At 41.0% G+C, this 27,302-nt stretch overlaps 1 protein-coding gene across 5 annotated transcripts in view; it reads right to left on the minus strand.

Annotated features, from left to right (window-relative positions):
- The window catches only part of fndc5a (fibronectin type III domain containing 5a), a 31,977-nt gene extending 11,345 nt beyond the window's left edge, over window positions 1–20,632 (minus strand). For 2 of the 5 annotated variants that reach the window (XR_011244711.1, XM_020084667.2), the window contains exons 1-3: window positions 19,270–20,185; window positions 2,668–2,783; window positions 1,207–1,405 (exon numbers count right to left, since the gene is read on the minus strand). Coding sequence is in view for 3 of the 5 variants with exons in the window: in XM_020084667.2 (XP_019940226.1) it covers window positions 1,207–1,405; window positions 2,668–2,783; window positions 19,270–19,327 (373 nt within the window). In the remaining 2 variants the exon portion in view is untranslated. Of the gene's footprint in view, window positions 1–1,206; window positions 1,406–2,667; window positions 2,784–19,269; window positions 20,188–20,459 lie in introns of those variants that run through there. The other 3 variants (XM_069535606.1, XM_069535608.1, XR_002202616.2) reach the window with 3 other exon arrangements.
- Between the last annotated feature and the right edge of the window lie 6,670 nt (window positions 20,633–27,302).

Raw genomic sequence — 27,302 nt, forward strand, 5'->3', positions numbered from 1 at the left:
AAGTCGGGACGATTATCCTCTAGCTTACAGCAGGCATTAGCTCAAAGTCTGTTAACATGGAGAAATAGCTTGCATGGCCAAGAGTAACATTCTGCCCAACACTGCTAAAATCTCAAATTAACATTTGTCTCAAGAATAAAAACCTACAATGTGTATTCTAGAGTATTGTCTAAATGGCCGAGAAAATCAGAGCTGTCAATTTTAACTTCTACATTTAGATTTGTGTACAGTTAATGTGTTTCAGAGTTGCTGGAAGGTTTCAGTGTTTATGTAAAGTGTGGCAGCTGCTGCACTAGCATCCTACAAAGTAGTGGAGAGTTATCAATCTTCCAGCTCTCAGCAGAGAGAACAGAAAGTGAATGAGCTTTTTCTTGTGTAGGAGTGTGTGTATGCCTGTGCTCACTATTCCTTCTAAAAATGTAATTACCACTCTCAGTAACTAGCTCCGGGTCCCCCCTTTTTTTATTTCTGTGCATTGTAAATGAGCTGGAGCCACCGTTGTGCCTTTGTGGCTTTTGAAAACAGCAGGAGAAAAAAAATCATAACTGAAATATGTGTGTGAAATGCACATGTATGCACTCGTCTATCTGAAGCCTGTGTGCAGATATTGATTTCTGTAACCCCCCCCCCCCCAAACCACATATTCACAACACCTCTTGTGCTAATTAGCCCTCAGTGGTGGAGTGTGCATGTCTTCAGCGCTCCGCAATGGGGTTTTTTTTATCTTTAGACTTTCTGGCTCCAAGGCCCTGTGTCTGAGTATGGTGGCAGCTTATATGAGAGATGAGTGTAAATGAGAGGAGCACATCGATTTGCCACCCCTCGCAGCTCTGACTATCTCCTCCCTCTGTGATGAATGCCTCGTCTCATCCTGAATTACTGTGCAGTGGTGCTGGGTGCAGGCAAGGTGAGTCCCAAAGAGGAACATCAATACACAGTGAAATATACATCCCCCTCGGCCGCTATTATTCCTGAGCTGTGGTCAGTGGGGCCAGCTTCAGCAGCACTCTGATGTGAAATTTCATTTCATGCTTTGTGTGTCTATTGATCTTTATTGGTTTCGACAAAATCGGTCCAGATATTGTCGAAAGGCCAAGTCCCCTCTGGACTCACTGTCTTGAAAAGGACAGAAACAGAGTGAGGATATGAAAGTGTGGATATGTGTTGCATGACTGAGCAACTGTTCGTCTTTTTGTGCTACTTCACCTTTACTCTTAGAGGCCTGAGTCTCGGCCTCCTTCGGCGTTCGGAAGCGCAGCGCTTCGCTCAGCGGGCTCGTCCCAGACATGCTGATGGACTGGACATGCACAATGTAGTCGGTCTCCTCCTCCAAGTCCCATAATGCACAGGAGCGTGTGGTGGTGTTGACTTCCTGGATGAATCGCAGCATGCGCACGTCTTTCTTCTGTTGGGAGAAAGTAATAAACATGATGCTGCAGGGAGATGTTTTGTCTCTAGTCATATGCTCTTGAACAATACTATACATTGATCATCTATGGGGCTGTGGGGAAATGAAAACATGGCACGACTCATTATGTAGCTAGTTTGGCTTTAAAAATCAGATAATTGCCTATTAAGCAAAGTGGAGGTCCATTTCACCGAGAGGCCAACTGGTGCATCATTATTGTATAATGATGTTTGGTAGTTTCTATTTTGGACACAGAGAAGCCCTGGGGCAGAAACGTTTGACCAAACAAGACAATTCTACACTAAGAGTGATGTTATTGTAAAAGTCAGACGCACACATTAAAGCATCACTGTTAAATCATTAGTAATTTAGGAAATTGATTGATTTCTTGTAAACAGCTAAAAGTTTGATATTACTCCCAGGTCTGCAAGCTAAACATGTTGTACCCAGGAGTCAGTTGCCTTACTTAAATATGAGATATTAGATAAACCACATACACAATATTAAGTTCTCAGCTGCAGAACTGCTGATGAGCAGATTGTCAACCCTTGGAAAAGAGTCCAGATCTTTTTCCCCACATTTCAGATTTTATTCTTAGCTAATATACCTGCTACATATAATTACAGTAGTAATCATCTTGGGTGACGCATGTCACTTTCAATGTGCATGAATAAATGTTGTTTGTCTCCATACAATCATGAGATAATAATAATAACTGTATTTGTTATTTTAAACAAGGTTGAGAAGTGCTTCATAAAAAAAATTCCATGGCAAAAAATAGATTTTTTTTTTGCAATGGATGACGGCTTGACGTCCCATGTGAACTAATAGAATCTATGTCTCAGCTTGAACTGAGTCACATACTGAGTAATGTATGTGACTTCCTGTGTGCGTGTGTGTGCTTGTGCGCTCCTATGTGTGATTCGCCTGGCTGTCAAACTCTGCTTTTGTCTGAGAGCAGACAAGCAGTCCAACAGAAACCAGCGTTCTCTGATCATACCCTTAATGCACACTGACTCAGAGCAAGGCAACAGCACAATAAAGAGAACCTGACATGACAGAAAACAACCAGTGATGATCTCATGGTTGACTGAACCACAGTTTAATTGAATTTGTGCGTGTGTGTTTGAGTAGCTTATACTTGCATAAAGGTTATCCACTCTGGTGGTACATTTACATATATAAATGGTGTGTGTGTGTGTGTGTACTGTGTGTGTGTACTGTGTGTGTACTGTGTGTGTACTGTGCGAGTCGCTCACCTGCTGTGTGATGGCGAAGCCAATGACGGAGTCTCCCTCGGGGATGTCCCATGTCACCACAGCAGAGTTTGCTTTCAGCGCTTTGATGGTCACATTGACGGGAGGTGACAAGCTATCTGCAAACACACACAGAAATAAAGGCTTGTTTCATCTCCTGCAGTACAAAGCATATGAGAAGTTCAGCTCCATTTTACATGTATTTCAGCCTGTCACAGAAACGGCGAATAAATGACTCTGGAATCCATTATGTAAGGTGGAATCGATGACGGAGCACAGAAACAGAAAATTATTTCTCGGGGTGTTACAGTGGTGCTGCCCAAAGCTCAGCAGACGGCTCAGTGTGTAAGATGAGGAGGGATCAATCCAGTCTGGGAGACTCAATTAATTGTAACATTCTCATGACTTTAAAACTGGGATTTGAAAGTTTTAAAAGTTATTCGAAATTATATGTGAGTATAAAATGTAAAAGTTTATATCCCTGCTTACAGAATGGAAATATTGATTGATTGGTCAACTCATCCAGGACTGATTACTTCAACAGCAATTCAATGGATTGTAGTGAAATTTGGTATAGACATTCGCATTGCCTCAGGACAAACAGCAATACATTTGGTTACTCTCTTATTTTTAATATGTGTAAACTAATGGCATCTTTCAGCAGTCTTGTTTGCATTTTGTGATAATTAGCTAATTTCATATCACAACAAATTACGCCTGCTTATCATCAGCATGTTAGCATTGTCACTTATTGTGAGCATGTCACATATTTTGGGTTGTTGGAACACTACAGTCAAGATAGCAGCTCTGTGATGCTCATGAAGCTAAATAATAATGTTAGCATGGTCCAGCGATCCTCTTCTCAATAGTTGTAATACTTGCATGCAGCTACAGTATTTCCAATGTTACAAATCTTGGAATGATGAGTAACGTTATTCATTTTTGTCGGTTGAATATAATATAAATAAAGTGTTGTGTGAATGAAATAAACAATAGAAAACTCATTCATAACTGTCTTTCCGACATTCAAAAGTGTTTCACTCAGACATTCAGAATTGTAACATGGATTTCTAACAACACAGTTTCAGTGATGAAAAGACAGAATACCCCAAACAGCCCATTTTAAACCGGTGAGGCTGATTCAGAGCTGAGCATAATGAAAGTCTTAAATCACTGTCTACAGTACGTTCTCATGAAATTCTGCTGCGGACTCCTGAAAGTGACTCACTGCTTTTAATGTTTTTGAAAGTACATTTAATGAAACAGGAGCAACAGGGCGGTTGCTGTTTCTGCTAAGTGTCATGCTTCATTTTCTAAACACACCTCCAGTTTAATTAGGGTCGCAGAGATTGTAGATACAAGATTCTAGAATAATGATTTGGTTTCATTATGTAATCAAGTGTGAGACTGTGTGTGTCCATGTGCACTTTGGTGACCTCAGCTACTTCTGAATAAGACCCTTAATTACAGTATGCGCCGCCCAGTCTGCACTACACACACACACACACACACACACACACCTCTACGTGCCCACACATCTAATGACTGTGTGTCTGCTGATCAGATGATCAAAGTGCCTGCAGCAAAGAAGAACCTCGGTTTTCTGCAGATAAGTGGGAAAAAATCTTCCTTCCTTTCCCTTTCATTTCCTTATAAAAATCATAAACCATATCAACCAAACAGGCATAACAAAAACCTTCTGTTTGTTCACTTACAAAAAATATATTGGGCCTCCTTTCATTCAGTTATGCTTCATGCCTGCTGGACTAATATAATTTTATCAACACTGTGAGCTGTCAGAGGTCTGACCTACTATCTGAAAGTATTAACATGTGGATTTAAAACCATAGCGTCTGTATCCTGTAACACACTGAAACTAAATGGAACTCAGTAGAGGACATACAGTCCCCTTGTGAAACCACATTAAAATTCACTAGATCCAGATATTTATTTGGATCTGCACCAAATTGCACACACTAATCAATATCAGACCCCTAAACATGCTGATTTTAAATAAAAATCATCATACATGAATTATTCTCTGAGAGACCAGGGAAATGTTTAAAAACTCTATGTTAAAGAAAATGAAAAGCATTTACTGGATCTGGCCCCTGATGCAGATCCAAATCTAAATGTAATGGGTTCTACCCTGATCCACACCCCGTCCATCCACCAAGTCTTCTGAAAGCCTTATTTACAAACCAACAAACAAACCAACAAACAAAATAAATACAGATGGGTTGAAAACATAACCTCCTTTGCTGAGGTAACGACAAGGACTGTATTGGTTTTCCTTTACATCACAGCAGACAGCAGTCCCCTCTGGGATTGACAGATAACTGTACTGTGAGGCAGAAGTGAGGGAGATGAATAGGAATGACAAGTGGTCACTCAGTGATGATGCTACTCAGCTGACTTTAATGGGATATATATCTAATTCTGCCATCAGTGAGTTACTGAAGAGGTTAACTCTCTCTTGTCCTTTGACGGGGGACAAATCACTCAGCTGGTGATTACAGGATGATGGGCTTCTGTAGCTCGTGTACACGCACTGACATTCTACTGTACATTCAGGAACGGCACGACACATCAATCCAAAGCAGGCTTCCTGTTTCCACCCTCAGCCTGCTGCTGATGTTTTGATGAATAGCTTGACTAAGGCCCTGTTCAGACCTGGTATTAAAATCATCTCTAAGGGCATCAGTTCATACCTGACACGTGTCTCCCGCGACCACTTCGATCTCACTACCGGTATGCAAATAAATACGTACGTCAATTCTGTTCACATTGACCATATGGTGGTGTTTCTGCCAGTGTGACAGACAGGTCCATTGTCCGTGTGTGTTTCTTTACTTGTACAGGTATATTTGTGAGGACCGTTTTGAGTCTAGAACTTATAGAGTGAAGACATTTTGGAAAATTGAGGACAATTTGTCGAGTCCTCCCTTTCTGACCTTCTTTCAATGAGCTGTTTGATGGTTAAGACTTGGTTTTAGGGTTCAGGTTAGATTTAAGGGTAGGTTAAGGTAAGGTTAAGGGTTAGGATTATGCATTTAGTTTTGACAGTTAAGGTTAGAGGCTAGGGAATATACATTATGTATAGGAGTGTCCTTACTAAGATAGATGTACGAGGTTGTGTGTGTGTAAACATACGAGAGAGAGCTTTGGTGAAATAGGTATGAAAGACATTTTACTCATTTAAAATAGTAAAGAAAAGAAAATCAATATCTAGTGGTCAATGTTGATATTGTGGATGCAGCCACACATACTGTAAATCAATGAACAGGAAACACTTATAAGTTTAAATATATTTTCTGTTCATCATGAAACTGACTAGATAGTCCTACAATGTGGCCACATTCATCCCAGATCAACTCTGAATGTGGTCTGAGGGATCGGATCTCAAATGTGGGTCTTGAGTTCATTCACACCTGAGCTGTCCACTTGTGATCGGATCACTCAGAGGTCAGGAGCGATGTTGATACCTGGTCTGAGTCGACATAGATTGAAGGATGGAACTCTTCATCAGGGGCGGACTGTGATGTTTGCGTTTGTTTAATGTCTGCTGTCTGTTTGCCTGAGGGAGGTGTGTCTTGGCTGGAGGGGGGCCGGGTGGAGGTCACAAATCAAAACTCATCTCTCAGTTTGTCCCCTCACAACTTTTCTCTTCCTCTCTTATGTGCTAATGTCGCTCTTGGAAACACACAGCATCAGCAACACTTAGCTCCGATAGCACCCCTCAGGGAACACATTCATTTCACAGACCGTTCCTTTGTTTACACACACAGCGAACTTCTGAAAGTGTATTGACTGTATTAGTGTCTGTGAGAGATGACTGACAGTAGTGCGGTATTAGGTCTAGACAGTGTGTGGTCCATTTGACAAACAAGCAGAGAGATGAAACATGAAGCCACATGGAAAATGTGTAATCCTTTAATAGTACCTAATCATTTAAGTTCATCACACTCATTCCTCTGCCAATCCTCTAAATATGTCTCATTCTTTCATCAAGATCCATGAATCAAGAAAATCAAGGACAATGCTGCTTAATGTCCTGTCTCACGTTGTTAAAGATATGAAAAAATGATCTGCACCAAAATGGAATGGGTACGTCCCTCACTCATACTGCATCCTTCAACCAAGTTTCGTGCCAATCCGTCCTGTAGTTTTTGCATAATCCTGCTAACTAACAAACCAAGCAACAAAGAAACAGACATGGGTGAAAACATAACCTCCTAAAAGGTAAAACAATGCCATCATAAGCTCCTGTGATTGGTCAGTTTGCTTTCACTCTATGAACCGCACTCACATTTACCTGCATGGAAGAGGATCTGGTTGTTTTGTCGACTCAGGTTTGACTGAAAGCTTTCACACCAACCGAAATGAACCAAACCAAATGGGCAGGTTAGGTGGGAAACATCCTCATTCTCATGAGTTCAACACAGAATACTATACTTCCCGTAATTCAGGTGAATCGTTTTCCCGGACATGGACAGAGCTTTGTGTTGACCTCAGAGAATGAATAATACCCATCATGCTGAGTAAATTCATTGATCTACTATCTGTAAAAGTAGAGTAACAATAGGCATTAAAGAAAGTGAATAGAAAGAATCAAACGACTGAGAGATTCTGACGTTTAACATGACTTTTGTCGACGACATAAATCGAGTAGAAAATGTTCTCTCCTAGATGTGACAATAGAACCAGTCTGGTGTCACTCTGCCCCTCTTCTTCTCAATAATAGTCTGATCAGTAAAGCTCTTGCGAAGTTGTGTAACTCTCGTCTCATGCCTCTTAATTTCTATAACTTTGCACAGAGCTGGTTAGCTTTAGATAAAGCCGCTATCTTTCAGATCTCTGCGAGAGTACTGCTCTCTTTACTCTTTAAAAAACAGCAGCCAGCTGCAAACACCCTTTGAAATCAGAAATTCCTCATGATATTTTCATTCGCGTCTGTAACTAATTTCTGGAGTGTAGTGTTCCTTTAGTTTTCTACGTCGTCTTTTATTGCATTCAGTGCTGACAGCCTGTTGAATTATAAGTGAACTATTGTGTTTTCAAGTCTCTCTTTGAAAACAGACTTTGATCTCTTTCAGACTCCAATATGAAATAAAAATGAAAAAAAGTATTAGCACTAATAAGAGATTATTCCTCCTTAGCTTCCTGAAAAACAAAGATAAAATATCTCTTTGTGTGTCTTCATGTCCCACAGCTTCTACTAACTTTTTGTTTGTCTTTGCCCGACTGCTATCACCAGTACAGCTGTGTTAGGCAGAGGGGCCACGAGTCGACGTCAGCCATGACCGTGGGCCATAATATCCACATGACATGAGTCAGCTCTAATGAAACACCAGACAGATGTCTTCATAAACTCTCATCGCCCTGACACACAGTCCGCCTCACCCTGAGAGTTGGGGGTGACTTTGAGACGGATGTCCCTCTGGTGTGTGTGAGACTTTGTTAGTTCGGTGATGATCAGAGTGACAGCTCGGTGTCTATCCCATGCTGAGCAGCTTAATATCCCCATTCATTAGAGAACCCACTGGGAGTGTGTTTGCATAGGTGTGTGTGTGTGTACTTTTACATTTTGAGCACAGACCTTATGGATTGAGGACGTTTTTGGAAAGTAAGGACATTTTTAGGGTTAGGCATTTAGTTGTGGTGGTTAAGGTTAGGGTAAGGAGCTGACAGATGCATTATTCCTGAGTGTCCTCACTAAGATAGAGCTTAGGTTGATCTTTTACAACACGAGCATGTGGAGGATAAACAGACCATCACCAGTCCTTGTCCTCAAAGCCTTTTATCATTTACTTCACTTATTATTTCCATCGACCTCAGAAAGACAAGGCCACTCCTCCCACACCTCTTCCAGGCCATGCTGCCATCCCTCCATCTTTACTCCCCCTCTGGATCCTCCTTTCAGTATGTCCTCACACTTCTTGACACTGGTTAAAATTCAGCTTTATACATGGAGAAAAATTGCAGGTAAAGTAATGTTAAGAACAAATATTTGTTTCTTTTATTTTACCAGATTTGATTCCATTACCTTTTATGCTGTATTTTCCTCTTTCTGTTTTTATTTAATTTTGTATGTTGGATTTCATTTGCACCAACATTCAGTCTGTCAGTATCTGGACACACATCTCTGTCTGCTGCACTCTCCCACATAGGTTTGTTAAGCATCTGCTAGTCTGTAATAAATTCAGATTCAAATGTATGTAAAATTATGCAGAAATATGCACCACAATATAAACTGAAACAATACAAACGTTTTTTTTTATTTATACAGGGCTTCTTTATACTGGGCACTAATCTTTAGGCTTTTAATAGTATAATTGTTGCTGTATATTTTTTGCACAATTTGCTTTTTAAATTTGTAAATCACCTCACAGTGCGTCCAAGGCCTCTGTGGCCCCTGATGGTCTGGGGCACTATGACCATTGTCTGCTCTGTGCCTGTTTGAAGAATACATATTAATGTGTAGGAAAAACAGATCATAAAACTGTTACGGTTGAAAAATGCCAGTTGTGAAGAAAGCCTGCTGGATTGTGTTATAGCCCAACAACTGTTGGAATACACAGTATATGAATGTCACCCATTCTGCTGCACCACACGTGTGACCCCGGTCAGCTGAAACATCGTGATTTATTGTGAAACCTGGGCGTACAGCAGGGCCTGAGAAACCACCTTATTAAGCCTGGAAATACATTTCTCGGAGTCAGGCCCATGGGCTGGTTCTGCTCCCTGGGATGCTAATGAGTGAGTCTGTGGGCTTGTGAAATAATAACTGTCTGTAAGCTACATCAAGTTCCACTGTTATCTGCACAGGTCTCAGATTTGTTGCTTTCTTCTGATCACTTTTTGGATCCCCCTGCTGATCCATAGAAAAGGCATCAACTATGCAACAGATACACCTGACATCCACACGACTCTAGAGTTTGGTAGACGCTAAGTTTGAAAATGCTGCTGGTCCTGTTTTAGGACTATATTTTAGTCTGGAAGGACAGAACCAGAAATGTCGGAAACTATGACATAGCTGCTCACAACTGCTTGCTGATTGGTTCCTTTGGGTCATGACGCTGCCTTCGCTAATTTGCCAGTACCTCGGCTACCGATGTTGAACACAACATGGATAATCATTTAAAAGCGTGATCATGTTATTAGTAGTGCAGTTAAATTCTGCATTTTACAATGATACAACTGCTTACATGCATAGATGACTACTGGTCATGTGATATACGTTTTGAGCTGTGTTACTATGAACGAAGATTAAAACTGATACAGAGTCAAAACACTCTTGTGGACAGAAATCGTTTTTTTCGAAAAGGCTGTTTTCAGTTTTAGTACCATGGATGAAGCCTAAGTCATAAAGTAGTGGGGCCTATATCACGACTGGTAGTAAGTAAACACTCACTTTGCATGAGAGGTTTAATAACCAGCTGATGAGAATACCTAAGCCAAAGTGTATTTATAGAATCATTGTGGGGGGGTAAAACTTCTCATAGCCATAATGGAATGATGGATGAAAGCATGAGCCTATGGGGAATAAGCTGCTATAAATTTGGGAATTACAATTGCTTGTTGGTGTTTTCCCCCTTTACATGTTATTGAGCCTCAGAGCTGTGTAAGCTGCGGTCGCACTATGCTCTCGGGGGTTAGCTTTGCTGGCAGGGACGCTGGCTCCCCTTCATTCATAGTTAATGTGCCATGATAGAGCCATCAGGATTTTTTGTGCCGATCTGGAGTCTGCCCTCACATGTGTCAGAGGAGACCTTGGGACGTGGTCTTGTTCTTGTATCTGCACGCACACTGCACACAATGTGACACTGACGGGCAAATACAAGGCGTTAATGTGTTTCATTTAGAAGCAAAAGCATCTGGTGAATAATTTAGAAGTTCCATCTAACGTGTGTGAGCCCATCTGAGTCACACTGTAACGCAGTCACATGTTTATAATTGCCTAGAATGCCTTTTCATTAGAGCTCGCCTACTGTTTCACAGCTGTGCCGCCGCTTTTCCAGTGCGGCTTCTCGAATTGTTACGTAAACCACCAAAGTCAGCTCCTCCGTGGAGATCCTCTTTGCCCTTCTCCTTGTGTCCCACTGTTTGTTTCATGCTGCTGTCAGAGCTTTTGGATGTGGATCCACCACATCCTTGTTGATAAGTTTCCTATGTTCCTCATGCTTTTTTCCCACCAGCTGAGACACTAGGGCTAAACTTCCCCCTCACCATCTATCTGTTCTCTCTTTTTATCTTTGTCTGTCTCTCCATTGCTCCTCGTCGTATTTCTGAACAGCTTCTACACCTGGTCTTTTTGGCAGCTTCTCTTTAGGCTTCTGGTGCGTAAAGCCCTCTGACTGTAACTGACACTTCACCTTGCAATCTGGGTGCAGTGTGGAGATGGTGGGCGATGAGGGGAGACGGTAGCCTAACTGAGAGTCTCTAATACTATTCATTACCTTCAGTATTCTAACATTGGCTGCTGATTAGCTGCTTTAGGATGTAGTCAGATGGGCCACTAATAAAATGAATCAATCAGTCAATCATTTTTTATTGTATGTAGCACCTTTTAAATAATTCAAATGCAATTCAAAGTGCTTTACATGTGACTAACAAAACATATGATGTCAAAAATATTCAGATTTCGAGACTACCTCGTGCAGTGCCCGCTCTAAACCTTCCTGTTCTCTTGTCCTGTGGAGATGCTCCTTAAACAGTTCTAAAATATGCTGTCACTTTTGAATGTGTGTTCGCTGGATGTTGTGTGCAGAGCTTTTTATAAACAGTCTGTGATGCAGAGTGAAGTTACAAAACTTCATCCTACCTGGTTTATATGCAATGAAAGTGTTATAGTAGATTGCATCTCGACAATTTCAGAGGTGTGTTACACAATTGTTACTATCTTCAGTCCCAAGTTCACAACTTCTCAAAATACCAAACAAAAAAAATGTTGTCCTTTTGCTTTGTGTTATTGCTAAAGAGGAAGCGATTCTATTTATGTTGCTGTGATTACAGAGATAAGAGACACCCTAATGTCTGTGTCAGTCCGATATGGTGAAATGAAAATAATCAAACTATCGGAATGAGCCTGAGTGCCAGATGTAATTGTTACAAATTGGACACAGATAAGAACAGCTCACAACATATGTGTTCCTCATACATACAGACAGAAAGATGGATGTTGGTGGAGTTAGACGTGTATAACAAAGCATTCAATAATAAATAGATAACAATAAAAGAAAGTTAAGCTGATAAGATATTTAATCAGCACTAAAACTTTATAAATCTACACTGAAGAAGATAAACAAAAATGTTAAACAGAAATAATAAAACCATTAAATGATAACACACTTTATAAAAGCCAGAATAAATAAGTGGGTTTTTAATTTACTGTTCTCAGAACCTCTGAATGGCGGTTCTAGCGACTCAGACCAAACTCAACCACATTTGGTTGTTCTTTAAAAATAACTGCGTGCAGCTGGAATAAAATTATGTTTTCAATATTGAATTTATATATGTTGCTTCGACAGCCACAGAGCATCTTTGTTTATGTGCAGGAGACTATAGGTGTGTGTTTCCTTCATGTTTGCATGTTGAACAGAGGCTGACACTCTCTCTGGTCCATTCTGCCTCCGCACACCTTGACCCAGCTCAGTTAAATAATCACACCTCAGGGTCTTTTGTCCCTTTTTGTGGAGAAATGAATTATTTACTCATTGGAAATGAAATTTCCAACCCCACTGGCCATGGAAACGCTGAGCCTGGAGAGAGTGGCTTTGCAAAAACAGCTTTCTCCCTCTCTTCTGGTCAGATGGACACACACACACACACACACACACACTTTTCTATAATTAAATGTCAAAAGGCAGGGTATGAAAATCAATGCAGCATTGTGCACAGAAAGAATGCAAGCCAGCTAATTTGAAAAGGCAAAGGAGTGCCGTGAGGCTGATGATTTGACAAAAGCTCAATGTTAATGATATCTTCTTTCCAAGCAGGAGTGCCCCCCCCAAAAAAAAGGGAAGGCAAGTAGCAGTGATATGTTGATGGGGCTGATAACACTAAAGGAGCTCACAGCTTGATATAGGGTAATACTTATGATTCTAGTGCTTCATGATACACTTTCTTCCTTTCTCTGTCTTTTCATTTCACACTCACTCTAACGTCTGTCTGTCTGTGTCTCTCTGGAGATCCTGCAGCCCCACTGAGGCCTCGGGCACAGCAAGCAAAGAAACGCCTCCAGACGCTGCCTGAGAGGATTGGTGTCACAGGCAGGTGGGGGGGGAACAATGTTCTCTCTCTGATTCCACTGTGTTTCTCTCTCTCTTCATCTGCCACTCGCCCTCTGTCTCTCTGTGGGATTGTCTTTCTCTCCTGTGGCTCTAACACTGCCACTCTTTCCTTTGTTTTCATTTACTTTCTCTTCACCCATCAACGCCTCTCGCTCTCTCTCTCTCTCTCACACACGTTATAACATAAACAGCCTTTGTAAGAGTCGAAGAATCACAAACACAAGGGCCCATTGTTCTACTGGCTGCTCAAATGTAAAACACGTCTTCATGTAAGCAAAATTAATACATTGTAAACAAATGCATTTTTTATTTTATTGGGAAAGAATGAAAATCATTGATTTCAGGGTTGAATTATTCCATTAATGCTTTGTTCAGCTGTTGTTGCCTCCAAAGAGGTCATGTATTCACCCGTCACTTTGTTTGTTGTTGGCTTGTCTCTTTTCAAGGAATAAATCAGTCGTAGTTAGGGAACTGATAACTAAGAGCGTGTGCAATTTTGTGCATATTGCCATTCAACTTAATGCTGAGATGCACCTATGGATTTATAAACAGTCAAACCCAGAGGAACTGTTATATTTCTTTATACAATACATTGAAACAATATGAGAGCAGAACAGTTTTTACAGAATTTCAGCCTAACAGGCCTCTTTGTGCTGTGGGAACCTTTATATACCGTTTATATTGCATATCACCTGTGGCGTAACTACATTTGTTTAAATATCCGAGAGTATAACAACAAATGTGAAAACGAGGAATGTGAAAAACTAAAATATTTGTACCAATACAAAATAAGTAAAGTAAATAAAATGAGACTAATGTGCATTAATCCTTTACTCCATATGCCTGCTGTGGTGAGGCGTTATATAGTTTGAACCCGACTGTCTGTTCTCTGTGTTTACGCTGCCGACAGATTGATATAAAACAGATCCAATTTTTCACTGTTCAATGCGTAAAAACTGTGAGTTTATTTGATGAATAAAAGAGAACGATGTTCCTCCAGACTCATTTCAAACTCTTTTGATAAATGAACACACACACACACACACACACACACACACACACACACACACACACACACACACACACACACACAATTATGCATACAAATACATTTATGGTATTGATTCCCTCCAAATGGCAGCTCAGTTTCTTCTCTACCTGCATAAATTCAGATACAGGACAGAAAACAGACTGCATCAGAGGGCTGCCGCTGCCACGTCAGTCTGTTGGCATTGCCCCGCAGGCCCAGTGTCCAAATGATTGCACCAATCTGTCACCAAATGCCTGCGCCAGACAAGTTTTGGTTGAAAAAAACCCAGCTTGACATGACTGAATAAATGTGAACATTAAGTAAAAAATATGTTTAGGCGAAAGATTACATTCTCAGTTCTTTTATTTGCTTTCTTTTCTCTGCTGTTTGGTCTCAATTCTCCTTGTTGCCACCTGATCTAAAAGCTTTAGCGCATACAAGCTCTCGTTATCAAGTACAAGGCCACTGCTGCATTCCTCTGCGTCTCACAGAGCCATTAGCGAGCTCTTAAAAGTGCAATCAAAAGAGGCTTTTGAAATGGAGAGGATGATGAGGTGCCAGAGGAAAGAGCAGCAGCACTAGCATGTTGGTAATCAACACTCCACAGTGCTGGCAAGAGTTTAAAATGCCATTTTAAAGGGGAATTTTCTCTCCGTTCCTATATTCAGCTTGTCAGGTGACAATTAAAAAGAGACAGTTGACAGTGAGAAGGATTTAGGGAGATGATCTAGGCAGCTCTGATTCTTTGACAGCAAAGACACAGGGACAGACTTGTTCTCTTTGTCTCCCAGTCCCAAGTCTTTGTTCCTTAAATACACAGACTCTAAGTCGAGCTAATAAATAGTTCTAGTTTCATCTTTGTATTTTAAAGCTTGTTCAGTCAGATCACCAGATACACACACATCATACCAGAAAACTTTTGTGCATACAGCTGATAAAAAGTACAAAAAATATTTTATTCAAGTTTGAGGAAGAAAAAAAAAGATATGCGTATTAAAGAGTATTTTGGTGATCAGCATCACCTGCTTGTTCCGCCCTTATTACTGTTGCCTAGGAACAGAGCTGATGTTAGACACGTTGAGAAAGTTTTAATGCCCCTTGGTTTTATTACCATGAGTACTGTTAGCCGTTTGTTTGAGTTGAAGCGTGATACTCAAGCATTACATGTCTCGTTGTTTAGTGGCACCATTACCACTTTGAAAAACGGTTTGTCACTGAAGTGCAGCTAGTTAAGTTGTAATGGTAAATCAAGCTTGCTCAGAGTTACCCTAGAATTTAGCGAGGACTTAATGTTCAAACCATAGACTGTTAATAAAGATGTATGTCATGACGGCTCCCAAAGGTGAAGCAAAAGTGTCTTGACTACCCCCTGGGGGCTGGCTGCAGTATGAGTCATAAACCCTGCCCCTGTTAGCAGATAGGACATGGACCAAGAAAGAGCAAATGTTCAAATCAAGTGAATTATTTCTCACTATGATTTTAGGTAGTTCTTATAACACGCATTTGAAACGTTGAGTTTGGTTTAAATTAGTTATTTGAAGCTGTAAAAACAGGGTGAAGAATTATTCTTTTTTGTCAGATAGTTGTTTTTGTGTCTGGGATATTTTGGCTTCATTTCTGGTTCGGAGGAGAAGTGGAGACGCATTGTGAATTTTTATGTACAGTCCATGATTCAAAGAAAAACATTTGTGCAACTAAATCCTGTCTCATATGTTCTTGTGTGATGACATGATAATAAAAGACTAATTTAGTTATTCATTGTAGATTTTCAGAAATAGAAGTATACTGATCCTTTAATACAGTTTACTATAGTAAGCTCATGAAAAAAAGTGCAGTGGTCTGCTTTAAAAAATAATCTGCAGAGAGGACTACAAACAACTAATAATTACAAGTAGCTAATCACATGCACACAGAGCTCTGCATCCTCCGACACACACACTCACTGACAGGGACAGAGATGTGTCTCCAGGACTTCAGAGGACATAACATTGACTTTATTTCCTTATGACATACTGAACTATAACTACAAATTGTCAAACCGTCACCTGTCTTCACCTTAATATTTAACGTTTGTTCTCTGTTGGAGCCTGCTTTTGATCCCATGATGAAGGAACTTATAGTTTGACTGTGTAGACTGATTTAGGTCCCCATAACAACAGTAAATATTTAATAAACATATGCATGTGTGAGTATGTGGTTTAAATATTAACTTTTATTAATGGAGACCTAGATACACACACACACACGCACACACACTCGATTCCCTGTTGAAGATGTGGTTCACAGGGAGCAGTGATGATTCAGCCCTCCAATCAGGAGGCTGCCCCAGATACCCAGCAGGTCTAAAGGACGCACATTTGAATAGCAGCATTTAAGAGAACTGAAAACACAGTAAACCACCAAACCCTCTGGCTGATTGTAAAGTCTGTCATGAGGAAATATGATGAGATCATTGTTTCAGCATCAGAGCATTAACATGACTCCTGCACTCTGCTTATCCTCAAACACTGATTACTTTTCTTTTTTTCTTTCTGATTGTATGTCTGCCCAGAAATCTTCACAGGCTAAGTATGTTTCTTATTGATGATAATTTGGTGCAAGATGGATGGATATAGCTTTTTGACAAACTTTGGCGCTCACCACCTGGACCTGTAACTCCTCTCTGTGGATGCTTAATGGCCGAGCACTTGACACCTGATATACTCTACTCACATAGAATTTATCACCTGGCAGGTGTCTGCCAAAACCTGAATTTCCTGGTTTACAGCATTTAAAAATTACTTCTGTGCTCCTGAAAGACTTTCTTTACTCATTATTACAAACATCTCTTTCCTCCGCTTGCATCACTGTTCAGATTGTGGATTGATTCATTGATTTTTTTTCTTTCTTTCTCCAATCTCAGAACTGTTACTGACTGGGGAGGAAAATTGCCTGTGAGGATTTATGGCTTCATTTAGGTGAATGTGTTAGAGGGTCGATTTACATTTTAAATGGAAACATTACCTTTCCTTTCTCCCGGATCAACCAACTGTTTACGAGTCACTATAAACACAGACACAGTAAAGACGTCACTGTAGTATACATTTTATGATGCCTGCCGTGGCGAACACCCACTCACTGCCTCGACATTGATTTGGCCTGGTTTTCTGAGTGCAGGTGTCTGACTGAGACTTAAAATAAACTGGCAGACAAAAACTTCAATCGAGTTGAGTTGTGATTTGTGAGAGTAATGCAGTTGCACTTCAGCCTGCAACTTTCTTTGCTTACATTTAGACTCACTGGGGTTCTAAATGTATTCCGAACCTAACAATATAACTTTGATGTCCATTTAGTGGATGTTCTGGAGTTTTTGATCATTTCACATGATCTTCATCAGCAGACGACGTTTGCTCAATTGTCCTTAACCATTATTTAATCAGATAATCTCAATGAGGTCAGGATCTGATTTCCCAAGAGAGACTTGAGTAGAGATGAATTAGTCCGAGAATCACAGACATCTTCAGTGACCTAAATCAAGAAATAGATTCAGTTTAGATTCAATTTAGAAATCCTCTACTGCCAATTATTGAAAAACAATGTTCTTAAGTTTAGTATTTATGGGGTAACTTGATTTTAACAGTCCTGAGATCAGCTTTAGTGACCTGTGGTTTTAAATCAGAGCAGACTGACAAAGTACTTCTCCCTCTGTACACATTTTGACACCAAAAATTGACTGGAGCCAAGTAATGAATTCTTGAATGTATCACCTATGAATACTCAGCCACACCCACTATCACTGCTGTGTCAGACGTGTGCTCTGCTCCACCTCTAACCACATGCAACAGTGATGTCACAGGGAGAAGTAATTCATCACCAGATCACTGATGCACTATAATGGAACATTTGAAATGTGTTCGTTGCCAAATTTGCAGAAAGAATCTAAAACCAGTGAATTAACAGTGAATACGAGACTGTAAGCTTGGTTAATTCGTGTAAATGAACATAATCATCATTTACCATTCATGACGTTTACACTGCCGATAAAGGTTTTAATACAAGACTTGAAGCAGATGAAAGTAAATTTAAGGTGAATGACAATGTTTGAACACCTTAAAAAAAAGCATGAAGATTCCCTCACGTTTCTCGGGAATAATCTGTTTTTCTCAAGTGCTCATTAACCTAGTTGAGCTCATACATTAAAGTGCTTATGTCCATTATAGACGTCCCACTTCCTGCCCACTGTGTGGCAATGTTCCACTTTCTAATGCAGCCTTTTTACACAATGAAATTGCTTACTCTGGTCTGTAGGACAAAGACAAAAAGCACACAAGACTGATAGTGAACCTGTTAATTGTGTGTCTCAGTAAACAGTGTGTGTGTGTGTGTGTGTGTGTGTGTGTGTGTGTGTGTGGACACGCTAGAAGAGCAACACGGATTTATCTTCAGTGAAAAGGTTGAGGAGCTGGAGGATGCTGAGTGAACCAGAAATGCATTTTGATGGCAGGAGTGTGTCACTCCAATGTAGTGAGCCATCAAAGTGTATTGTTGTGTGTGTTGCCTCTGAAAGCCATGTTTTATACATGCACACATACAGTACAGACACCAGCACTCAAAGGCACAGCAGCAGCATCACCAGCGTTTCCATGGATCTATGGGAGAGGACCACTGTCGCCCCTCAGCAATCCACTCCTGTGTTTCTAGTCCACTGGCAATTCGTTATAGCCCCATTTTGGACTCTTGTGAATAAATATATCTACTGATGATTGATATTCAACAAATGCTCTTACAGTACAGTACTAATTCTCACAGTGATGGATGTTATGGATACACAGCTCAGGCCAATACTGTGTTTTAGTGCAGCAGCTTGTATAGTACCTGATTGAAATGAGATTCAAAAGTCAGCTTGGCTCACATCACACACACACACACACACACACACACACACACACACGACTACTCTGTAGTTCGTTATTAGGCCAATTTAGCTCCATTTATCCTGATGAATCCCAGATGTGAATTGTAACCCTTCATGTCCCATCATCAGATGACAACTGGGCAATGCCAGCAAACAGACTACATACGCAGCGTCTCGCAACCCAACAATGCCGGCTCAAACCCCAGACTTCCACAACAACACCTCCGTGAAAACCAGCGGTGCGTTTTCGCCACATGGCGCCGCGAGCCGTCGTCTAACCAGGCAGCAAAGCACCACTCTGTCAGTCAGGGGCTGCAAACACAGCTGTGCGCCTCAGCATCACGCAGACATCCCCTCTCTCTGCCAATTGCTCATAAACAGAAACTTACCCGCTGCGACTCGAGAGACGCCGAGACAGCTGAGGACGAGCAGCAGAAATCTCTCCATCTTTCTAACGCTCGGTCGACGTGCGGTCCCATTTACTCTGGCCGGCGGTGCTGAGCTCTGCTGGGCTTGCGCTGCTGCTGCTGCTGATGCTGCTGCTCGGCATTCACGTCAGTTCATGCGTATCGTCTCGACTGGAAAAGGGACAGAGACGGTGCGTGTGTGTCTGTGTCTGTGTCTGTGTGTGTGTGTGAGAGTCGGGGGGAGAGCTCCTCACCACCTCGGGCAGGGCTCTCCAGCGACACCTCCACTCAACCACCAGCCTCCACCGGTCAGCCTGCGACCAGCGAGCGGCCACTGACCATCGTGACTGACGGCTGTATGCGTCCTCCAGCTGTGCTCCAGAGCCCTCCCCGATCCACTGATGCTGCTGGTGCTGATGCTGCTGATGCTGATGCTGCTGGTGATACTGGTGATGCTGGTGCTGATGCTGCTGGTGATGCTGGTGCTGATGCTGCTGGTGGTGCTGATGCTGGAGATGGTAGCGCTCGGCTGCTGCAGACACAGAGAAACGTGCTGGCTTTGTATATGAGCGCCTGCTCTATTCCTGCCAGCCCCACCGTCTCCTGGAGGCTTTACTACTAATGTTGCAAGACAACTTGCCCAAAAACTTTGCAAAATATACTAGAGTCATTTACTGATTACAAAAGAAATGAGGATGATTTAAATGTATTCTGCCCTCCAGCCTCACATGCCACTTTGCAAACACCCAGGCCATTCCATAAGCAACTGCTCAAATTTAAATCCACATGCACAAGAAACAGCGAGGGACCATACACATCTGAACAATAAAAGCATTCTTGTCACTGAAAAGCCTCCCTCCGTCCTCCCTCTCCGCTTGCCCACTTGGAGAGCCAGTATTCTGAATTATCGCTGCCCACTCATCCATGAAATATGCATACACTGGCCCACGCAAACAGTCGCCTGCGTGTGCAAAGACAATCTATCTGTCTCTGCTGCTGCTGCTGCTGCTGGTGAACTTGCTGTTTTTTCTCTCTCCCCTCCACTTCAAAAAAGAAACACGTGCCTCTTGACTTTACCGATATGTTGACCCTCCTTTTTTCCACAAGCACAGAGAGCGCACGATGAAGTGAGTGCAGTAGTGGAGAGGATATGAAGTCTGCAGATACAGTACCTGATGGTTTCCCTGCAGCGCGCTGATGTTGATGTGGAGCTTTCTGGGACAGATGTGTGTGTGTGGGAGCGTGTGTGTCAGTCCCAAGTCAGGAGACCGGCACTGTCCCCTAGCTGTGTCCCCAAGAAATGTTTTTCTCACCCCGCTGTACAACTCGATTCATTGCCTGCTGCCTCTGACGTGCTTCAGCAGAACACTGGTGGTGGTGGTGGTGGGGTTATTGAGTTGTTTATTTGCATACTTCACTCTCTTATAGGCTACGGCTCTCACCCTACATCTCTTTGTGTGTAGTGTGTGAAAGATAGAGGGAGAGTTTGTATGGAGACAAAGAGGAATATACTAAATCCCTCTATCACCAACATCTGTGTCACTGAGCACAGCAACAATACCACACAGTGACAAATGTTGCTGCGGCTAGGTTAGGTTATTAGCAGTATCGTTAGCAAAATGTGTTATCACTATCAAAAGTAAAATGACACACTGCAGGAAAGTTGCCCCTCTGTGTTTGACGGTAATTAGCCAAAGTCAAGCTAATTTGAACAATTTCTTATATTCTATCACATTTTCAAATAAATGTAGTCAAGTAAAAAGAAAAATGTTTTATATATAAAGGCTATTCAAATACTGGAGAAGCAGAGAACAGTTTTATTGGTACTTGTTTGCCCAGTGGAGGCTTGCAGTGTTATAATCAGATTATCGGACATCTTCCTAATTTATCTTACATTTTCTCAACACATTTTTCACAGAGGTCATTCTCCAAATCCATTTTTGGCCATATCTTCTTCTGACCTGTGGTGTTCCCCAGAGCTCCATCCTTGGCCCCTTTTTGTTTTTTTGTACACGTCACTGGGTAATTGTATACATAGACACAATATTCAGAGCGATTGTAATGAGTACCCGAAAGTATTGTTATGTCCCTTTAAAAACAAGTGCAACTTTTATCAATCTTGCCTGTCAAAATAATGTGCTGTACTTTCTATAACTTTTTCTGGCTTAATAAAAAAGACTCTGAAAATCAATAGTCAATTCTAGTTTCATATTTTTGCTTAGATGCAAAAAGTTTAATGTCCTGGCTGCTGAAGTCTCACATAATCCTGCATTTTGAAAAATACTGATTGGTTGGATGTAAAAACCTAGTCTCTGGACACATTATGTTTGGTGTTGGGGGTACGTGCTGCACATTGTCACAGTTCCATAATGTTGAATGAATGTTGTGATGACTTTGGATTTATGTCACTGGATTAGGGAAAAACTGAAGTGTAGAAGGATACTTCCTTGAATAATTTAAAAGAAAGGGAACACAGAAACGCCAGAGGCAAATATAAAAATGACAATGACATGCGATCACCTAGTTGTACGAGTTCTCTGTTGGCTTGTTTACAGATTAATTATGAATAATTATGTAGTGTGTATGTGTCAATTATGGCTCGTTAATCTGTAAACTTTTAAACCAGAACGTTTTAATGATTGTAAGTGGAAGAACCGGAAATTCAAATATTGCACAGAAAGCTCTGAGGTGGCAACGTGGGACCTAAACATCACATAAGCTTCAATTTTACACAGGTCAAACTTATACAATAATACAATATACAATACAAAGCAGCAGTATCATTATTGCTGTTGGTCTTTTAGTGGAATTTGAGATTACATTTATATCTTCACTTCAGTAAAAGATTTGTCAAAAAACTCTAAAGTAAATGTTGTCTTATTTTTATGTGTTTCTGGTTTTCTAACATCTGATGTGTTTTGTCCAATGTGACCATCTTGTTTTTAGCAGCATCACCATATTCACAGATCTTTGCCGTTAACAGAATTCAATCAGTAGGATTTATCTCAATGACTGTGGGTGTATACGGTATTCCAATCATATTTTGCCTCAGTCTCAATCAGCCAATCATATTGTTGCTGTCAAACTTGAAATCTGTTCTCATCTCCCTCACTGTCAGCAGTTTTTTTTAGTCCTCCACCACTGTCACAAAAATTGCACATTTCTTTAATTTATATCATATTTCATGTATATATATATATATCATTTGTAAGTGTTATAAACACGCTGTGAATATAAAGATGTAAGGTTATAAAAACCATATTTAACTTTAATAACAATTGGGCCCTGTTAAAAGAGGGACTGAAACTACTACACACTTTACAAATGATTTGAGCTGAAGTGAGTTCTACAATTCTACATTCTTACAAAATAAAGTTTGTTGGCTGTCTATTCATTTACATTCATGAATATAGTCCTTCATCAAGTGCCAAATTATATTAAACTATAGCCTCAGGTGATGTTTGGTTTTTTAATCACAGATGCCTGTGAGCATATGAAACACACTGCTATGATTTCCTGGCTGATAATCACAGACATTGTGCTGAAGGATAGGGCGAAATATCTCCATTCACTCTGAGCCCAGGAAGCACAAAGACAGACCCGGTGAACTGTCAACAGTTTCCACACCATCGAGAGCTCTCCCACAGCTCTCAAAGTCCTGGGCCAACAGAATGTTAATGGTCTTTAAATTCAGCACTAAGCAAACACATAAAGGACTCAGCCCAAGCGAGTAATTTGCTTCTGGAAATTGGCCTCACTGATACCGTACAGTGGTCTACATTAAACACAGATCAAGCAGAAAATCAGCAATAAATCTTGTGTCTTTATAGATATTCTAGTTGGTCTGTGCTCCAGTGAGTCGGTGGGAGACGCTTATCTTAGTGTGTTTGTGTGTGTGTGTGTGTGTTTGGTCAGGGAAAAGGATTTGTATAGCACCTGTAATCATTTTTCAAAAAGAGTAGCAGGGGGCGATGAAGTGGAACATTAGTCTGAAGTTGTCGAGGTTACGCTCAGCTTATCCAGCTCTCTGAAGTGTCCCCCTCTGCTAACACTCTGATTTCAGAAGACTCTGACTGTGCAGTGACTCATTTCTCCCTTCCTGCTCACATAATGGAAGAAAGGCCCAGGTCACACCTGACAGGTGAGTGAGCCACTGAGAGCAAGAGGTGGGGATTGATTATGTGACGCACTCGTGGTAAGTGGACGTTTGAACCCTGCAGCACACACACACAGGATAATGTCACCTGTGGTTGAAATGTCAGAGCCAGTGGTTATTTTGTGTCTCTGTTTGTTAGCGAGCTCAAACCCCAGTGGTCAAAGCTATTGCGAGAAGTTTTCTCTTCTTTTGAGTCCTTTGTTTGTATTTAAAAAACTTAAAGAAATGATTGTCAATCATCTCTAATGTTAAACATGTTGATAATTTCCAATATTCCCTCTTGAAACATCACTGTTTTTAAATCATCTCTGAAAACTCACCTTTACAAATACTTTTGCATTTTACTTCTTACTTATGTCTTTCTTATCCTTATTACTTATTATTACTTTTAACTGTTTGATGTAATTGTTTGTTACACGCTTGTTTTCTTCCATTTCAAATTACTTTTTTCTTTATTATTTGCTGTTGCATTTGATTTCAAATGTTGCACTATTTTTTTTTAATATGAGTGATAATATTTTATTTGTATTTGATGTTTTGCTTTATTTGTCCTTGTTTATTTGTCTCTCTGTGAGGCGCGTTCTAATGGCTGTTTTGAACGGTTATTTATTATAATTAATATAATTACGACTATTCTTTACTCTGCTGTTTGATATTAAGTCTCTGTGGTTCAGGTTGTTAGTAGAGTACCATTCTTAGTTAATGGGTGTTTTGGTAACAACTAATCAATATGTAGTGACTCATGAAACTTCACATAATAAACAGTGACATAAACACTTGGCTAAGTTTGAGTCGACAGACAGTTGGTGCAACTGACTGTTTGCTTTCATTACATTTGAATGTGTTTAAGTTATAAATGCTGCCTGCTCCACACGCTCAGGAATAAACAGATGGAGAGGTACTTCATCTCTGATATATGAATTAGCCTTTAAGTCAAGGAACAGGATGTGAAGCATTTTTAAATTTTCAGTTTGAGTAGACTAAATGTTTACTTCAGTCTTGCATTTTTAATTCAGATACAATTCTATGAAAAACATCACAACGGAGAATAAATGTTTAGATTAACACCTGAGAAATGTAGAGCAGAATGAGGAGAACACAGCAGGAAATAAAGACATGTAGGTTATATATTCTGCGGCCACCTCGACTAAAGAACTTATTTTTCAAAGGTCAGAAAATAACCTCAATTCTGAATCTCTCTCTCTCTCTCTGTATATATATATTTATTTATGTAATCTTAGTTTTTATTTCATCTAACACATAACAACCTGTCAATGTTGCAGCTCAGGGGCATTACTTCCTGCCTGTTTGAGACAATTTAGACATTTTGTTATTCGTTTCGTTCTGAAAGTGCTGAGACATGAAGCTCGACCATTATCACTTCTCATAACAAAGAACTCAATCTGACCAGGCGCTGTGGCCACAGAGGATTATAAAACTCCAACTCCCAAAACATTTGCAAAAACTGATTTAGCATTTTTTGTCCTCAAACACAGAATTAGACAGCAGCTCGGCCACTCCTCCATGAATATTTTACACGCACCAATATTTCCTGATGCAAAACTGGAGCTTACCAGGACTTTTCTGCCTGTTTAAAATGAGTTTGGATTATGAGCTCTGGCAGGTCGCTCAGAGGTGAGGACTGGTCCCAAGAGGGGATTTTGTTAGGAGAGAATGATGTAGGGTGGGAGTAAGGATTGAGGGTGTAGGAAGCGAGAGATGGGGGTCTTTGTTCCTGTTCCAGCCAGCAGGATTGGGACTCTGGCCCAGGGAGAGGAGATAACCCTTACCCCAAGGGAAGGTGTGATTGAACCTGGGAGAGAAAGACAAGAATTAAAACACAAAAAAATAATTTAATTAGCTAGTTTGAGGATTTTGATTGGCACCCACTGAAGGAATGAATGTGGTGTGTCTGCTCACACGTGAAGTAACTGTAGCTCTCGGATGATTGAGTTTCCTGCTCATAATCCCATTACAAGCGCCGCACATTCACAGATCATTTGTAGCTCCAGTCTGAAAAATAGAGAGAATCTGAACTGGCAGCAGCTCAGTGACTCAAAGCTTCTTATGGGACGACACAGAACGATGAAGCTTTGAAAGTGAAAATGAATCTGAATGAATATTATCGGCAGCAGGAAGCATAGCCACCTCTGATGGGCCTACACCTGTGACCTGCACCCATTAGACGGTACTAGCGGTCAGTCACACGGTATCTATGCCCCAATGCATAACCGTACTTCTTCTTGCCAACAGCCGAGATGCCCTCTCCTGGTCATTTGAGAGAATGCAGGTTTTAGGCACTAAATCCATTTTTATATACACTGCTTAACCCCTCCCCTGAACTGAGATCATCCAATCATAGCTCATCAACGGAACTTGCTATTGGTAGGCATAGTGGGCGTATCAGTTTCTTCTTTCATTAGCTTCTGACATATGGTCCGACTGAAGTCAACATATTGGGACAATATTGTAGTGTCCCTGCAGGCACTAGGCTCTCATGGTGCTTGCTGAAAATGCAGTTGGTGTAAGAGTACGTGTTAGCCTTCCTGCAACCAGCCGTGCTGTGTGCAGAGCAGAGGATTGTAAGTCAGTGAAGGCAGGAGGCCGACCTGACTCCTCTCTGAGGCAGAGAGGCCACATCCAGCTCCCAGAGAGATAAAAGAAGTCAGGATCATGATTTCAGTCATCTGCCTCCTCCCTCTGTCTCCTCCCGTCTCTGTCTCAACCTCCACATCCTCTGTGTTTGACTGAGTCGGAGGATTTACAGGCTCATTAATGACATTCAGTTTTTCCCACTGACCACAAAAATGTCTTATCTCTCTGACTTTCATTTGGGTTTAGTATCGTCTTCCCTCTTTTATTTATCATCATTTTTCATTTTGGAACTGCGTTCATCTCTTCTTCTTTTCTTCCCTCACTTTCTGATATCATCTTGCAATATTTAATATGTTTGCTCAACATACCAGACAGCAGGATTTAGAGCAGGTCAGGACTGCGCAGCCCATTCATTGAGGCAATCACACCATCCACCCCAATAATGACCGCCATGAATCAGCCCGTGAATGGGACAGCCATTGGATTCGGCATCACGGTCAGCACTTCTGCCTTTAACTAACCATACGAGTGGATGATAAAACTATAGTAGAGGCTGTTTGTGTGGAAATGCGTGTCACAGCCTCCTGCTCCCAGGTTCTCCTCGAGCTGAATGATTTGATTTGGTGGAACAGTTATAGCGGAGAGGGAGCATTTCTTCCCTAGTGGAGAAGTCAATTTAATTGACAACGTTTTGCATCACAGAGCACAATTGCATAGCTGTTCTTTTCTTTTTTATTTGTTCCTCATTGGAAGAACGTTTTTCTGCAGCAGCTCTTCATCAAGACTGTAATCTTGACTTTAATGAGGAGGACCTAATGTTTACTTTTCGAGGTGAAGGAACAGACCTGCTTGTTGTTCATTGGAAAGAAGAAGATAGTAAACCATTCCACTTTATGTGTAGTCTGTGGAGTGGTAGATGCACCATGTACTTTTTTATATATTTTTCAGATGAGTGAAAGTGCTGTCTTAATACGGAGAGATGGGCTCTTTAAACCCCCCCCCCCCTCAGATCTAAGGAGTGGAACTTTGTAGTGATCTCAAATAACAGAGACAGAAGTTCCTTTGAATTAACATTAGAAGAGCAGAAGAAATAGAGCGGCTCAGGTAATTCTCTGTGGGAGTGGGAGCAACTGGACACTCTGATTCATGGCCCAATAAGTAAAACTTCTCACTTTCAGTGCTGCTCTGTTGGCCCAGAGACGCTCTGCTTACACCCAGCACTGCCGATGAACTAACATCCCAACGAGAATTGGCATTTGCAAAA

Source organism: Paralichthys olivaceus, chromosome 12, assembly GCF_024713975.1.
Source record: "Paralichthys olivaceus isolate ysfri-2021 chromosome 12, ASM2471397v2, whole genome shotgun sequence".
NCBI classification, from domain to species: Eukaryota; Metazoa; Chordata; class Actinopteri; order Pleuronectiformes; family Paralichthyidae; genus Paralichthys; species Paralichthys olivaceus.